Genomic DNA, 16,877 nt, shown 5'->3' on the forward strand with positions numbered 1-16,877 from the left:
ACACCTACTTAGATATCTTATGTAACCTCTATAAACCTCAGTTTCTCCATCTGTAAAACAGAGCAGACAACATATCTACCTCTCTATGTGCCGTGAGGATTAATCAGACAATGAAGGTCAAGTGCTGAGCACAGTGCTTGATACCTAGTAAGAGTTCCAAAAAAAGTGGTAGATATTATTATCAACTTCTGATTAAACATGCTGATGGAAAGAACACTAAAAACAGAGTTTAAAATCAGAATGGGATCGTGGTGAATATAGAAATAGTATTTTTATTAGGCTTGGGGCCACATTTTGGTTAGAAAGTGCAGAATCAGACAATAAAAGGAAGGGGTAAGAGCAAGAGGTAGTGGAAGCCGCAAAAATAATTTGCAAAGTGACCAATCCAGCTGTCCACAAGGAATTCATCCATATATAAACACTCAGATGTTTCTGGGACGGTTGAGTAAGTATCTAATCCATGTCAGAAAAATCAGCTACTTTTCTCAGGAGGCCTGCCACACCAAACATTCATCTTCCTGCAGTTTTTATTCATGTTTATTGGTATGGTGCCTTGAGTTTTCGATTTATAATAACATCCCTCTCTCACTGTGCAGCATTCACCAGGTGGTTCCACAGCCAGCAGAAAATGTGGGCTGACAGCATTGCCTGACTTCAGTAATGAGCAAAAAGCTTCCTTAAAACTGTGGTTCTCAATCTGGCACTGGCCATGTCTGGTTGTCACAACAAGGGGTTGTTACTATGTCTAGTGGATAGTGGCCAGAGATGCTCCTAAATATCCTGCAATGCAGACGATAACCACCCCCCAACCCCCACACACACCACAACAAATAATTATTTGAATGAAAATGTCAGTAGTACCAAGGTTGAGAAACTTTGCCCTCAACTCCTTTTTCCTAATATTTTTGGCTCTCGTTTCTCCTGTCAAGTTCAGTGACTGAAATAACATGCATGGTCTTGCCAGTTCTGACATTGTAGGATTTTTTTTTTTTCTAACTTCCAAGAATTTTGATACTAAAATTAACCAATGAGGAGTGGCACAGACTTTCCTTTTGCCTAAAGAGGCCAATCCACAGTAGGCTATGGCTTCTCTGTGGCCTCCGCTGTAGCATTTCAGCAACAACCTCTCAATCTGCCATCTGGGAGACAACCTGAGTGGTGGTAGAACATCTCCAAAAAAGTGTACACCCCAAGTAAGCACTAATTTACATTTATGGTGTAGGACAGAACTTCTCTGTTTCTCAAAACCAGTTTGGTTTGAAGATTATCACCCTGTTGACACTAGCTCATTCTGTGAAACTGACAAGCCCACACACCTTTGGTGAAAGAATTTGTTTCCTACCCATTATCTGAGAGCCAATGAGTAGCTTAATGAATATACTGATGGAGGATTCCCTGGCACAAGCTTATCTGAACAAAGGCCAATAATATTCCACCCCATGCAGAATCCTATCAAAGCAATGCATTAATTGATTAAAGCAATTAAAAGAAAGTCTCCACCTCAAATAGGCAACAAATGCCACCAAAACTGATTAAAGAACACTGTTCAGTGACCTCAACCATGCACTGAAAAATCTAGTGAGTGACAACTTTTTAAAGGTCAGTGCGAAAAAAGTAATCCTTATGAACATCAAGGCAATTCTTTCACTCTGATGAAGCAGTTAAATAGTGAAGGTCATGGGGCTTTAGCAGCCACATAAAAGAAAGAAGGAAAGCAATTAGACAAAATGGATGCTGTAATCCCACTTTCCAGGCCCCAGAGTCTCGCTGAATACAGAGCTCCTGCTTCACTGTTCAGAACTCTCCCGCTTCACTGTTCAGAACTCTCCCGCTTCACTGTTCAGAAACTGGCAGCAGACTCCAAATGAGAATTCCATAGCTTGATTCCACTCTCACCAATGCTGACTGCGTGCTTCTTAGGAATGTCTATAGCCTTGGGATGTAAAAAAAATAAAATCAATGGATGATGCTATGAACTTTACACCCAGTTTGGAATTCCAAAAATATTCCTCCATTGCTCAGGAGTGTTGCTGAATGCTATCCAGCCAGGTTTGCTGTACTGCAGGGAATGTCCAGATCTATGGATCGCCAGGGTTTTCCAATCAATTGGGAATCCAAGGACCAGCATGGACTAGCAGCATTGGCATCACTTGGAAGTGCTTTCAGTATGGAGATTCTCAGAACCCGCCCCAGACCCACTGTATCAGAACCGCAACCACATTAAAATGTGAGAAACACTGACCTACAGGACCCTACAGGGCACTTTTGTTTTGTTTTGTTTTCTGTTTTGTTTTTATCCTCCTTCTAGCCTGAGTTTCCTCAATGGAAAGATGACAAAGTGTACACACAAAACAAACCAAAACTGAAGGAGGGCAGTTGTTGACATGATCATGGGGGTGATGAGTCTTCTCCCAGTTCTAACTTCTGCAGTAAGAATCGCTTCTTTTGTAATCGCGGGAAAATAATTTTCAAATGGAGCTAACCCTCTCACAACATTGTACTAATGATCTTTAAAGCGACGGATTTAGAAGCGCTCAGCACCACGCTTGCCACACTGCAGGGCAGACACTTCAGAGGTGTTAGGTGAAGTGGATGGAGCCAGCACACTGGCCTCTCCCACTCCGACAGCTGGGGAGCAGCTCTTGTCCACCAAAACCTCCCCGGGTAGATTCACCCACCGGTCCTGGAAACCTGCTAAATCCTGGAGGTTCGCAGAACCTCTGGTCGGAACTGAAGTTGCAGCGGGAGCGTCCCGCAGGCTCTGTAACTTTCCCTGGAATGAAATAAATAAATAAAGACCGTAAGTGCTGAGATAGCGGGCCCCAAGATATTTTTAGTCCTCTGCAATCAGCTATTAGAGGAAGGGGGAGGGAGAAGGGAGTGAAAAAGTTTTGATCCGTTCGGGAAGGGGCTCGAAGAGAACCCTTGGGAGAAAGCAGTAGCCTCAGCTCCAAACTCAGCGAGCTTTTCTCGGCTGGCGTTTTGTCTCCCATAGCGTAGACTGTAAGAGAACAGAAAGGAGTTTCCCGAGAGGATTCAGGCTGGCGTCCTGGGCTGGCCCGTCCTTTCTGGCGAGCCTCAGCGTCCTCCCACGCGCTTCTGCCTTCCAGCCTCCTCCCTGCTGGCGGGAGGCATCCGAGGCAAGATGTATGTGCGCTCGCGCTCGCGCAAATACGGCCGGAGGAGTCCTGTTCCTCGGGCATTTTCCGAGGAAGTCTGGATCAATTAGGCTCAGTCCTGGGAGAGCGAGCAAGCGGGCGGGCGGCGCAGCCGGCCTGTCTGGGCCGCCTCGTGGGGAGGGAGGGGGCGCCCAGCCGCCCGGCGGCGACCGCGGGGCCTGGACGCCACCATGGGCTTCGAGCTGGACCGCTTCGACGGCGACGTGGACCCGGACCTGAAGTGCGCGCTGTGCCACAAGGTCCTGGAGGACCCGCTGACCACGCCGTGCGGCCACGTCTTCTGCGCCGGCTGTGTGCTGCCCTGGGTGGTGCAGGAGGGCAGCTGCCCGGCGCGCTGCCGCGGTCGCCTGTCGGCCAAAGAGCTCAACCACGTCCTGCCGCTCAAGCGCCTTATCCTCAAGCTGGACATCAAGTGCGCGTACGCGGCGCGCGGCTGCGGCCAGGTGGTCAAGCTGCAGCAGCTGCCGGAGCACCTCGAACGCTGCGACTTCGCGCCCGCGCGCTGTCGCCACGCGGGTTGCGGCCAGGTGCTGCTGCGGCGCGACGTGGAGGCGCACATGCGCGACGCGTGCGACGCGCGGCCCGTGGGCCGCTGCCAGGAGGGCTGCGGGCTGCCCTTGACGCACGGCGAGCAGCGCGCGGGCGGCCACTGCTGCGCGCGAGCGCTGCGGGCGCACAACGGCGCGCTGCAGGCCCGCCTGGGCGCTCTGCACAAGGCGCTCAAGAAGGAGGCGCTGCGCGCTGGGAAGCGCGAGAAGTCGCTGGTGGCCCAGCTGGCCGCGGCGCAGCTCGAGCTGCAGATGACCGCGCTGCGCTACCAGAAGAAATTCACCGAATACAGCGCGCGCCTCGACTCGCTCAGCCGCTGCGTGGCCGCGCCGCCCGGCGGCAAGGTAGGCGCCTGCTTCCCGCCCCGACCTCCAGCCAGGATCCCTGGGGACCCAGGGCCCCGCCCCATTGGGTGCAGGGATGCCCTGAGCTTCCCAGGAACATCCTTGCTTCCTCCCTCTTCTTCCACTGCTTACCAGCTGTATCACTACTTGCAGGTCGCTGAACCTGCCTGAGATGGAACACTGTGGTCCCTTATAGTCTAGACGTAACCGGTAAAGTATAGCTGCACAGCTTCAGGGGTTCTGGAAGGACGAAAAAGAATCCACAAGCAAGTGTAGGATAAGAATGAAGAATGCAGCTCCAGAGTCAAAACTGCGTTCAAAGGCTTTGCTGCTCAGACCAGCTAGGGGATCTCGGGCAAGTTGCTTACCCTCTAGAGGTCAGAAATCTATAGACTGACACTCAGGAGAGGAAAGATGGACACATTGGGTGAATTGTATCCGTGCATCCTCTAGGATTCCAGAAAAAAAATAAAGGGAACCCACAGCTAGCGTAGATTAAGTTAAGAAGGATACCAGAAGAGAGGCCTCTGGGGTAAAAGCTGGATGCAGGCGTGGGCTTTGCAGGCAACTAGCTGGCTGACCTTGAGCAAGCTGCTTAACCTCTCTAAAGTTGGAAACTATGGTCCCTAGAGACGTGGTATACAGAGTAAAAACACAGCCAGGCACCCCTGAGGTATTCATCCAGGGATTTCAGAAAGAATTAAAGGAGCACTCTGCCCCCAACAAGTATAAAGTAATAATTAAGTGTGAGTCCTCTGGAGTTAAAACTGTTTTCAAATCTGGGCTTTTTGCTGACCAGCTGGGTGAACTTCTGGCTGAATTCCCAGGTCCCTCAGTTTCCCTCAGTGCGAAAGGTTTTTGTCAGGCTTCAGGGAGAGAGTTTAGTAGAAGGGCCTGGTACTGTGCCTGGCAGAGAGTAAATAAATGCTCAACAAGTGTTACCTACAATTATTTTTAACATCTCCACCTGAGCGGTCCCCTTGAGTGACGGTTTACTTTGCTCTAGGCTGGGTGCTGCATTCTTCCCAGTCATTTCCTTTTTAATCAAGTGAGGTTGGTGTGACCCTTCCCATTTAGTAGATGAAAAAACTGAGGCTCATTAAGGGGCAGTTTCATGCCTGGGTCACAGCTTTTGGGTGCAAAGCTGCATGTTGAACCTTTGTGTGCCCATCTTTCCAGCCCACGTTCTATAAACTATAATGTTGCTCCTCAGTGCAACCACAAGGACCATTTATTGAGTGTTTATTAAGTGCCACCAACAATAGGAAGTACTTTACATGCATTACCTATGTTGTCCTTTGAGATGAGGGAACAGACTCAGAGAAGTTATAGAACTTGTCCAAAATTAAATAGTGACTCAGGGAGCAGAGCTGGACTCAGATTCTACCTCAGAGTTCTCAGTTTTGGGGCATATTGGCATTTTGGGCCCCATAACTCTTAGTTGGGAGGGGAGGTACTGTGCTGTGCATTGTAGGATGTTTAGCAGCATTCTTGGCCTCCCTCCCAAGTCCTGACAATCCAAATGTTGTCAAGTGTCCTCTAGAGGGGCAAAGTCGCCCAGGTTGAGAACCACTGGTTTCCCTGATTGCAAAAGCCACATTTTCAACAGCTGGGTACTTCTGCCTTCCTGGGGAGGGGCCTGGGCCTGCTCCCACCGCTCTGGTTGCCTGCTCCAGATGGCGTGGCAGAAAGGGGAAAATATTTGCCCGAGGCTCCCCCAAGGGCCTGTGTCTGCTTTGCCTCCCCCTGCCCTCTCCCAGCCCCCTTTCCTTACGTGCACACCAGGCCTGCAAGTTTTCCGACCTGGCCCCCCTTCCTGGCCCCTGGCCTGTCTGTCAGCTGCAGTCTCAGCAGCTGGCCAGCTCTGGGTGAAGGGCAAATATTTACAGCTCCACAGCTCACCCAGGACCTCACAGGCACACAAAAGACTGGTGTGAGCCTTCGAATCACCGAAACAGAGGGCAAACCTTGGTCTTCAATCAGGCGCCAGATTTAGGGTGAAGGAGTTTCTGCTGTTTATGCTGTCATCTGGACTTCCTTCGTCGTTTTAAGTGACGGTTATTTATAAATAAGCCATTCACTGCCCCAGAGTTTATGCATCATTTATTGTTGAGCTAGTTTATTATTTCTTCTTAACTTTCTGTTTTCTTTCTGGAGTGTTTGGGTAAAATCTCCCTCAGAGTCAAAAATATGATACTTGAATCAAAACTGTGGGTGTTTTTGAGGCTCTGTTGAGTTAGTGGGTAGCATAAAGAAGGATGTTAAGCTTAGAGACGAGATGTTGATTTTGAACTTACGGAGAAAGGTTTGTTCTGGAGTTGGAGCCCTGCTTGGAACTTTTACCAACCTCAGTGCCAGCCTTGAGAACAGCAAAGGATGGTCTAGCCCAGATGCTGCCCTAGATAGTTTCCCTGGCCTCAGACCCAGCCTGGCCTCAGCTGAGGCCTTAGGGAAGCTTGCTGTCTCTCCTTGCCCCGAAATTAACCCTCAGTGGCCCTTACTGAACGCTCTTGCTGTTCCTGGGTCAACCATAAAACTCCTCCCATTGGAAGCTGTTTAAGAACTTGTTTATTTCGTTGAACTGGCTCTCTGCTCCTGCTGGGTACTGTTTATTCTCTTCTAAAAGGCAGAAGGATTTATATGTCCTGGAAACTCTCATGTGCAACATTTTTATTTTCTTTTTAAAATACGCCCTAATGTTTGCTTCTCTGTTATAAGCTGAAGGAGATTAGAAACACTCAGATTTTCCATACCAGCTCTTCAGCAGCCTAGAACTTGCACAAATGATGTGGCATTCTTTAAATTATCTTAGGTTTCAGTTTTTTTGACACCTGCTGAGCGCTTAGGGTTTGTTAGTGCTGTACCAGCATAGACGTTGTTTCTTCTGTTCTACCATGTGAGCTATGTTAAGGATTCTCAAGCCTTAGCATGATTGGAGTCACTGGAGAGCTTAACACAGATTCCTGAGTCTCACCCCTAGAGATTCTGATCCATTAGGGCTGGCCAGGGGCCTGATATTCTGCAGTTCCAATGAGCTCCCAGATGATGCTGGTCCTTTAAATAGCTGCTAAGTTAGACAAAGAGCTTACGCTCAGGTAGATATAGACCAAACATGTATTGGTCTTCACACAGTTATGGTTTCACTGATCATTGTCTAAACACCTTCCTAAATTTCTTAAGACCAGGATAAAATTTTAAAACCCAGACTGCCTAGGCCGGGCACGGTGGCTCATGCCTGTAATCCCAGCACTTTGGGAGGCCAAGGCAGGTGGATCACGAGGTCAGGAGATCGAGACCATCCTGGCTAACACAGTGAAACCCCATCTCTACTAAAAATACAAAAAATTAGCTGGGCACGGTGGCGGGCGCCTGTAGTCCCAGCTACTTGGGAGGCTGAGGCAGGAGAATGGCGTGAACCCGGGAGGCGGAGCTTGCAGTAAGCCGAGATAGCGCCACTGCACTCTGGCCTGGATGAAAGAGCAAGACTCCGTCTCAGAAAAAAAACAAAAAAACAAAAAAACCCAGACTGCTTAGCAGTTAAATGACAGGTAATCATAGCCTAGACAGGCATCTCTGATCTCACTGAGGCCACATCTGAGCTGCAACAGACTTGGGATTGCTACGCTTGAGTAAGTTAGAGTTCTGCTCCCAGCCTCAGTTTCCCACCCTGACTTACCCCTCTGATTCCTAAAGCAAAAGCACTCCAGAGCAAACATCTTTTTTGCTTTTCTTTCTGGGAAAGGAACAATTCTGGACATAACTTTCCTTGGATTGATTGAAAAACTTGAGATACATCCTCAATACCTTTTGTTCTTTAACCTCGCATCCAGTCTATCTTTGAATCCTGCGGATTTTACCTCCTAAATACATTTTGAATCTATTCACAGCTCTCCAGCTCACTCAAATGACCACCTTGGTCCAAACCAGAGTTTCTGAATCAGCACTGCCAACATTTTGGAATGGATAATTCTTGGGTGTAGGTGTGTTGGTGGTGGTGGTGATGGGGGTGGGAGGCTGACCTGTGCATTGTAGGATGTTTAGCAACATCCCTGGCATCTACCTACCTACCTACTAGAGGCTAGTTGCGCTTTCCAAGTAATATCAACAATATTTCTGGACGTTGCCAAATGTCCCTTGGGGGGCAAAATTGGCCTTTGTCTCAAACAGTCTTGCCTGGACCATAACTCTTTCCTCTACAAATCTTCTTGCTCCTCTTCAATTCCTTCTTTACCTAGCATCAGGAATTAATCTCTTAGAAATGTGTATCTTTTATCACTCTCCCTCAAGCCTCCTATGCTGTCCCATTTCTCTTGGTTGGCAGTAAGGTCCAACATGCTCTGGATCCTACTGGCTTCCACCTGCCTGGATTCTTCTCCCCCTCATCCTCTTCTTTCAGCTTCTCATGTCTCTGAGAGTCAGTGCATGTGCCCCTGAACTCCTTTCTGCCTCCAGGCCTTTGCACTTGCTCTTCTGTCTACCTGTAGCAATCTTACCAAGTACTCTGCGCTAAATAACCTGCAGGTTTTCCACCTCTCCCCTCTTGCCCACAGCCTTTCTGTCTACACTTAGGATTTGCATATCACTAGACAATCGTTCTTTCTATTCTCATCTCAGCTCAAGCATCACTACCTGTAGGAAGCCAGGCCTCTCGGACCTCACAGACTACATCTGGTGCCCTGAGACTCTTACTTTAGTAATCCTCCTGCATGGCATTTATCATAGCTGTAACTAAATAAGTGGAAGAGTCTGTCTTGTCCAGTGCTATGTCTGTGGCACTAATCCATTGCCATGTGCACTGTAAGCTCTTGATATGTATTCATTTGGTGATGAGTTCAAGATTGAAAGGCCTGTCTTGGCACTCACCAAAACTTTTCAGGTTGCTAACCAAAAGTGGGCTCGTGTTTAAAAAGAATGAGTTTCTCCGTGATGACCCAGTTAACAAAATTGTTTCCAGGTTTAGGGGAGGCATTATTTTTGTTCCACTAGATCCACCCAGATCAAGTTTTATAAAGCCCCAAATCCCAGAAACTATTTTGTCCTTTTCAGAACTGGAAATAAGTAAATCTGATAGACAATTGTATCACAAGGTGTTCCAGATGTCCAAACACTTTGAAATGTATCTATTAGAGTATTCACCATGAAGTATATTTTGTTTCTGAAAAGCTCCTGCATAGAGCCATTCCACAGTATATCTAACAAAACAGCCCACTTCTGCTAAAAAAAAAAAGTTACAGATTGTCACTTCTATTTTATTTCTGTGATTTATAAGGAAAATTAGGATTTGGTTTACAAATGTGTTACCTAGCTACACTGGATTAAATGAGTATAACCACACAATTTGAATTGGCAGTTCTGTTGAGATTTGTCTGTAAGTGGCTCTTTCTGTGTTCAGAGATGGTGCTTGCCTCGCTATAAAAATATTTGATGAGTAAGAATCTATTTATAAGGCAATTATGCATTGGACCATAGACCAAGGAGCTTAAAAGGAAAGAAAATAATATTCATTGAGTTCCACTGGGTGCCATACACTTAAGGTGCTTTCTGTATGTGCATACGTTACCTTCTCCATGTTCTTCATTAGATAGACCTCTTTTTTTTAATGGGAGTGGCAGATTATGAAAGATTAAGGCTAGAAGTTAGATTCTAAATGTAGAGCTGAGATTTGAACCTAGTGTTGCCCATCTCCGAGCTCACACTGTTACCAAAATAAGAAAAGAATTTTTTCCTGGGGCAGTGCCCTTCTCTGAAGTCTCACACAGGCTTTCAAAGCACCATTATTATATATGCCAAGTACTGTTTGGATTGGAGGTGTACATGCATTATTTTATTTCATCCTCAGAAAGACCCTGCAAAGTAGGTGCTCTTACCCATGACTCTTTCCTTCCATTTCACAAATGAAAAAACAGAAGCTCAGAAAGTTAAATAACTTGCCAAGTGTTCTCCACTGGCTCATGTTAGTTTGCCTGTTGGCTTCTGGTCCATGAAATGTTTTCATCCCATACCGTGTTCCCATTTACATAGGTCCAGTGTAGAGCACATGGAGTACAAAACAAAACAGATACTGGCTGTGAAAGAGATTTAGGCTGGGCGTGGTGGCTCACGCCTGTAATCTCAGCACTTTGGGAGGCCTAGCTGGGAAGATCACTTGAGGTCAGGAGTTTGAGATCAGTCTGGCCAACGTGGTGAAACCCAGTCTCTGCTAAAAATACAAAAATTAGCCAGGTGTGCTGGTGCACACCTGTAGTCCCAGCTACTGGGGAGGCTGAGGCAGGAGAATCGCTTGAACTCTGGAGGCAGAGGTTGCTGTGAGCCAAGACCAGATCGTACCAGTGCACTCCAGCCTGGGCAACAGAGTGAGACCCTGCTAAAAAAAAAAAAAAAAAAAAAAAATGGATTTAGACAAGAAAGAGATGATGTCCTGGATGGAATATGAGCACATCTCTTAAATTTTTATCCTGGTAATTTTAAGAGTGGTTAACAGTAGGAATGAAGTGAAGTTCTTCCAAATGTATTCTGCAGTTTAGCTCCTCACATTCTCATACCCCTAGTGCCAGGTCCTGTGGTAGGCACCATTGGATAGAAAGGTAAAACTGAGCATCTTTAACCCAGGAGATCAATCAGACACCCACATATGCCTTTGAAAGCACAAGTCTTACTATTCTTTGCTCACCCAAGCTTTTATGCCATGGGTTAGCCTCTGTCTCCCCTTGACTAATAGTGTCCTAATAAGCCTGTTACAATAAGAAAGGGACGTGGTATAACATAATGATTACTCTTGTAAAGAAAATAACTACCAGATGGACCTGAGCAGCCATCTTTCTCACTCATTCCATCCATATATTTACAGGGAATTTAAAGAGCAGAGGCACCGCGTAATCTTTGTGTGTTGCAGGCCTTGCAGCCACCCCATCCCCAGGAAGAGCAGTGATGAGCTTTTTCCCTGGCATCAGTAGTGTGTGTGCAGAGAAGAGTCCTGGGCAGGAGATCACCCCTAGTATTTTGCTAAAAGCTGTTTTTAGGTGCCCCGTGTCTTTGCTGTGTTTGGATAGGTGAGGGATGAAGTCCCATCAGATTGTGGGTCAAGGTTAGATGCAGGCCTTGAGTCCACAGGCTGACTCCAAGGTACCCTGAATAGAGCTAGTGTATTGTGTGTGGTTAGTATCCATGTCCTGGGATCAGCAATATTTGGGTTCATGTGTTCCCTTTGCCCTGTTGTTGAGGGCCCCTGGGAGGCTCTTCTAACCTTTAAGCCTTAATTGCCTCACCTCTAAAATGGGATCATAATATGCCTGTTGTTAGGGTTGTTATTAAGATGAAATGCGATGATGTACATAAGGGCACAGTAAGTCTTATCAAGCATTTCTTGACCATCTATTAAGTGCTGGACACCTGTAGGGTTTTAACATTTTTTCAAATAAATCACTGAAGAAAGTTTAGAAATTTAAAGTGGTTGTTATCTAGAAGAAAAGAGATTGTTACTCAAAGATTTGGTTTCATTGTAAGCCTCCTGCTGCCCCTGAGTAACCCATTCTCTGGATTTCTATCCTCTGTCTGTTTTGCAATGGTGGGAATGTGTGAAAGAGGGATATTCAAGTTCATTTGGGCTAAGATGTAAAGGTGGAGGGCTGAAGCTTATGAATAACATATGGGTTACAGAGTTGTTTAGGTTTTTCCCACCCAAATTAACAAAGCTAAGGAGAGACTGGCCAGAAAAACCTCTTACCTTCATGTAAGCAAGTGCACTTACGGTTTTATAGATGAGTAGCCTCTGCTTTCTTAGTCTATTTGTGTTGATATGAAGAGATACCTGAGGCTGGGTAATTTGTAAATAAAGAGGTTTATTTGGCTTATGGTCCTGCAGGTTGCGCAAGAAACATGGCACCAGCGTCTGCTCAGTTTCTGGTGAGGGCCTCAGGCTGCTTCCGATCATGGCAGAAGGCAAAGACTAGCCTGCATGTGCAGAGATTACATGGAGAGAAAAGAGGCAATGGAGAGAGACAGGAGAGAAGTTCCAGGTTCTTTTAACAATCAGTTCTTGCAAGAACTAATAGAGCAGAGCTCACTCACTGCCCACCACCACCCTGGGACAGCATTAATCTCTTCATGAGGTGTCCACCCCCATAACCCAAACACCTCCCATTAGACCCCACCTCCAATGTTGGAATTAGATATCAACATGAGATTTGGCGGGGGGGGCAGTCATCCAAACTATAGCACTTTTTTTTAAATTTAGGGAAGAAAATGCTTCTGGTTGGTAATTGGATGTACACATTTGAAAACCACTGTGTCTTAGTCCATTTAGGCTGCTGTAACAGAAATACCAGAAACCACTCTGTCTTAGTGCATTTAGGCTGCTGTAACAAAAATACCAGAAATTGGATAGCTTATAAACAACAGAAATTTATTTCTTGTAATTTTGGAGGCTAGGAACCCCTAGATCAAGGTGCTAGCAGATTCAGGGTCTGGTGAGGACCCACCTTCTGGTTCATAGATGGCTGTCTTTCTGCTGTTGTGCTCACATAGTAGAAAGGGTGAGAGATCTCTCTTGGGCCCCTTTATAAGGGCACTAATCCCTAATCACATCCCAAAGGCCCCACCTGCTAATACCATCACTTTGGGAATTAGGATTTCAACATATGAATTTTGAGGGCACATAAACATTCAGATCATAGCACACCCCATAATTAAGTGGAAGTGTTAAGATGCTGTAACACCTTAAAGGTTTGTTGGTGTCATTTTTGGTGAAGCATTGCTTGTGGTTGTTCACCAGAAAAGCAGATGAGTCAGTGACAAAAATGAGAGAGAAAATTTGAAATCAAGCTCATGGGAATAAAAATTAGACATTTATGGATTTTTTCACGTTGTGTAAATATAGTAGCAGACTTTTTTAAACTAGGAAAGTACTGAAACGTCTTCTCATATTAGTTTTCAAAAATATCTTGTTTGGCTTAGGACTGTGTGAACTATTGTGCAGATATTATGACTCTGGAAAAGCTCTTGGTTTTTTTTCTACCTGTTCCCTCATGCCCTTTGTCTCCCTTCATTCTCTCTACACCTTTTTTTGATGACAGAAACATCCTATTAATACTTTGTTGAGTGTCTCATCCAATTTCAACTTAATTTCAAGCACCGTCCTTATGACTACCTTCAGTCTTAGGCTTTGGAACAGTTTCCTCTTGTGTTCTTCTGCAAGAATCACTTCCTTAGAGCTGGGTTGAATTACAAGGCAGGGCTGGTCCAAACTGCTTCACCATTAAGAATTTTAAAGTTTTAACTACAAAGAGAACAAAAGCATCTGAGCATAGCGAGTAAAGACATCACCAGTTCTTTAGTACAGAATTTCTGGCAGCCAGCTCTACCTCTTGGTCCCCTCAACCCCCATCTCTGCACATTTTTGCCTGGAAACAGCCAAATATACAGTGCTTTCATTTCACTAGTCAACAGACAGAGCTGTTTCCCAGCTGTGTGAAGACTAGTGAGTCTTTGTGAGCTTTGCGTAATCTGAGGCTGCGAGGTGTTACATCACACAGACTAGTGGTCAGTCAGTTACATTTCTCAAAACCCACTGGACAGCTTTCCAGTCTAGCCAGTTCTCTGCTGTGAGTCCCACAACAGACATCATTAGGGAACACCTGTCCTTAGGCAGAAAAGGAGTTTTTAGATAGTCCACATTGACAGTGGCGTGGATGGACCCTGTGAACCACCACACTGATTAGGAGATGTCTTGTGTCCAAGCTTTTGAGGCTGGATGGTTTGGAGGAGAATGGTGACAGAGTAATACTAAAGAGAAAAGGGATTTTGCCAATAGATGGTTCACATTCTTGGACACTTAAAAAAATGCAGCCTCATAAGATGCCTTTTTGACATTCAAATTACATTCAATTTTTGATTTTCCACTGTGACTTTTCTTCCCCCAACCAATTCTTATCCAATTAGACCTTGAGTTGAAAGCTGAGAAGATTATTTGGGGTAATTTTAACATCGATCTAGTAGTTACATGTTCAAATATGATAGCAAAGCTTCTTTTAAACAAAATCAACTGTATCTTCTTGAAAAGTGAGCTTGCATTTCTGCTTGTGACTTGGCTTAGGCACTTTGGATGGTTCATGTCAGTGCTAAGGTCTGGATACCCACAACCCCTTCTCCAAGGTTAATATGTCCCTGCCTTTTCTTAATCCTAAAGACCTAAGCTTCTCCCAGGGAGATGCTGCATTGCATTAGGGGCCCAGCTAACCTCTTGAATTGGTTTTGGGTGGGGGCTGGGGTGCTAAGGATCTGATAGAGCTTCCTGCCCAGCTCAAGGAAACAGATGTCACTGGGCTCCAGAATATGACCAGAAACGCCCTTCTGCACCCTGCATCCCAGGTTCTTGTTGAGAACTCCTCAGTCTTCTGGGTCGGGATTACTGAAGGGAAGAGACACTTGCCCTCTGGGAAGAGTTACTGAATAGAAGGCAACTCTGTGAAAGCTGCCAAGAAGGTGCCGCTCCATTTCCATTTGTTGTTGTTTTTCCTCTGTTCTTCACCTTCTTTTCATACCAACCCATCGAGACCCACTGATATGGTAGAACTTGGAGCAGTCTATAGTGTGTAGCAATCCCCAAGTACCCTGTACCCCCAGACTCCCCAGCTCGTTTCTGCTTCCACTGTTCCTAAGTTCACCATTTCTTAGCCTTGATGTTTCTCCTATCCTGTTGTGAGCCAAAATCTGTTTCCCATCCCCTTTGCTCCTGTGGCCATCCCCTTCCAGGTGTGACCATGTTATGTATGTGATTTCCCCTTCTCCTGGCCCACAGCCCACTTGGTCAGTATCATCTCCCTGTCTTACCTGTGCTCTATTGAAAGTCCAAGCTGAGCTGCTCCCCTTGTCTTCCTTCCCATGTCTCCTCCCACCACCTTCGGAATAAAAATTGTCTATCTGGTGGTCACTCCACTGGTCCCCTAAAATGTGCCACTCTTTTTCCAGTCATGGAGAAAGATAGATACAGTTAGGAATATATAATGATATTTATTTACTTAGCTTTCAAGCCCCAGCTCTTCCAAACTTGCTTTAGACTAAGTTAAAGCGAGATTAGGCATTCTCCATTGCCTAGATTTTGTAGAAGAGTAATGTATATGGGAAAACAGCATCGTGACCTCGGTGTGGAGCAATGTGTATGTCCAACTTAGCACTGTGCCTTGTCTTTTGGGTGCTAATTATTGGCCAGATGCCATACTGAGGCAGTCTTTGGGTATCTGTCTATCTCAGTCATGCATCCTAGTAACCTGGTGACATGAGAACTGGTGACGTGAGAAGGAACCATTGTCATTCCCTTTCTATGGATGAGGACACATCTCAGGTTCTGACTCTGATGATGCACCAATCTGAGATGCCTGAAGACATCTTAAGTCCAGCCCTGAACTCAGAGAATCTCTCTCAAGGGACAATTAAGACAATGTCCAAAACACATTTCTCAGCAGACAGCATCTTGCAAAGAATATTTTTGAACAACCAAGTTCACCTTCTGTGCTTCCTTGCCAGATGCAATGGGCATAATGGTCCGAGAACTTAACCATTATGCTGCTCCTGTCATGGCATAATAGTCTTATTATACTTTTTAGGGTATAATGGACATTCTTAATCTTTGCAATTATTATTGCATAGTCCAAAGAAGCCTTACTTAAAACTCTAATTGCCAGATGAATTAATTGTCTGATCCTTCATGCCAGGCTCAGTCTTTGGAGGCAGAAGGATTTAGAATAGGGTGCAAACATTTATCAGCACAGTACAAAGATCGTAGGCACCAGAGTCACATGTGGACCTGGGTTCCAATCGTGACCTTCCTACTTTGCCACTATGTGATCGTGAGCAAGTGTGTGATTTTCCCTGAGCCTCAGTTTTTCCAGGTTTAGAGCATTGATACAATGCCTGCTTCAGAAGGCAAGTGTGTTTGTTGGCGTATCAGTTTCTATGAAATTGGGCTCATTTCCCCCTTTGTTTTACTATGTTTTGAGACCATTGCAAATCATGGGTTATGACAAACTACCCAAACAGACCAATATTGGTTAAATTTTCTTGCAAATGAAAGATGCTGCAGCCTGTCACAGTTACCATGTCTGTGAACAGTTGGGAAAGCAGCTTCGATAAGAGCCTTTGCCCTTATCCCATTTACACCTCTTTTCAATTGGTGGGATGTAATTGAATGATAATTATTTAAGTACCCCCTATCCTGAAGCATTTTGACCCTAGGAACAGGTTAAATGGTTAAGCAGAGGTTAATGTTAACATATTAAATGTTTTGTATGAAGACTATCTGTTTACAATCTCAATTAATACTTCTTGTGAAAAATTAGAAGTTAAACTAAAGTAGTTAAGGTTGTTTGTGGGGAAAGGAGTGAAAAGGAAAAACCAGAATCAAGTTGTCAAAGAATAGCGAATAACCTTTGGTAATTAGTTGGAGAAATGAAAGGAATTCAGCCCAGACTGAACATTTTCTTTTATCCCTGCCTGCATCCTGTGTTGAATCTTCTACATGTTGCTTTACTACTGTAAATCAACTCTAAAATAGGCAATGCAACCTAAAGCCAATGTCTGACCCTTGTGGACAGTAGACTAGATCAAGATGCTTATAGAAAATAAGAACACCCTTGTTTCTCCCCAGAATTGCATCTGGCAAGGAAGCATAGAAGGTCAACTTAGTTGTTCGGAAACATTCTTTGCAAGATGCTGTTTGGTTGAGGAATGTTGTATTTCAGACATTGTCTTAATTGTCCCTTGGGAGAGATCTCTGAGGTCAGGGCTGGACTTAGATGTCTTCACACATCTC

General features: G+C 45.4%; 1 protein-coding gene across 1 annotated transcript in view; it reads left to right on the top strand.

Moving 5' to 3' along the window:
• The first annotated feature begins 259 nt into the window (after positions 1–259).
• The window catches only part of PDZRN3 (PDZ domain containing ring finger 3), a 249,796-nt gene continuing 233,178 nt past the window's right edge, over positions 260–16,877 (top strand). The window contains exon 1 of the mRNA XM_002813516.6: positions 260–4,072. Coding sequence (XP_002813562.2) covers positions 3,350–4,072 — 723 coding nt within the window. The 5' untranslated portion in view covers positions 260–3,349. The remainder of the gene's footprint in view (positions 4,073–16,877) is intronic.

Source organism: Pongo abelii, chromosome 2 (assembly GCF_028885655.2).
Source record: "Pongo abelii isolate AG06213 chromosome 2, NHGRI_mPonAbe1-v2.0_pri, whole genome shotgun sequence".
Classification (NCBI taxonomy): domain Eukaryota; kingdom Metazoa; phylum Chordata; class Mammalia; order Primates; family Hominidae; genus Pongo; species Pongo abelii.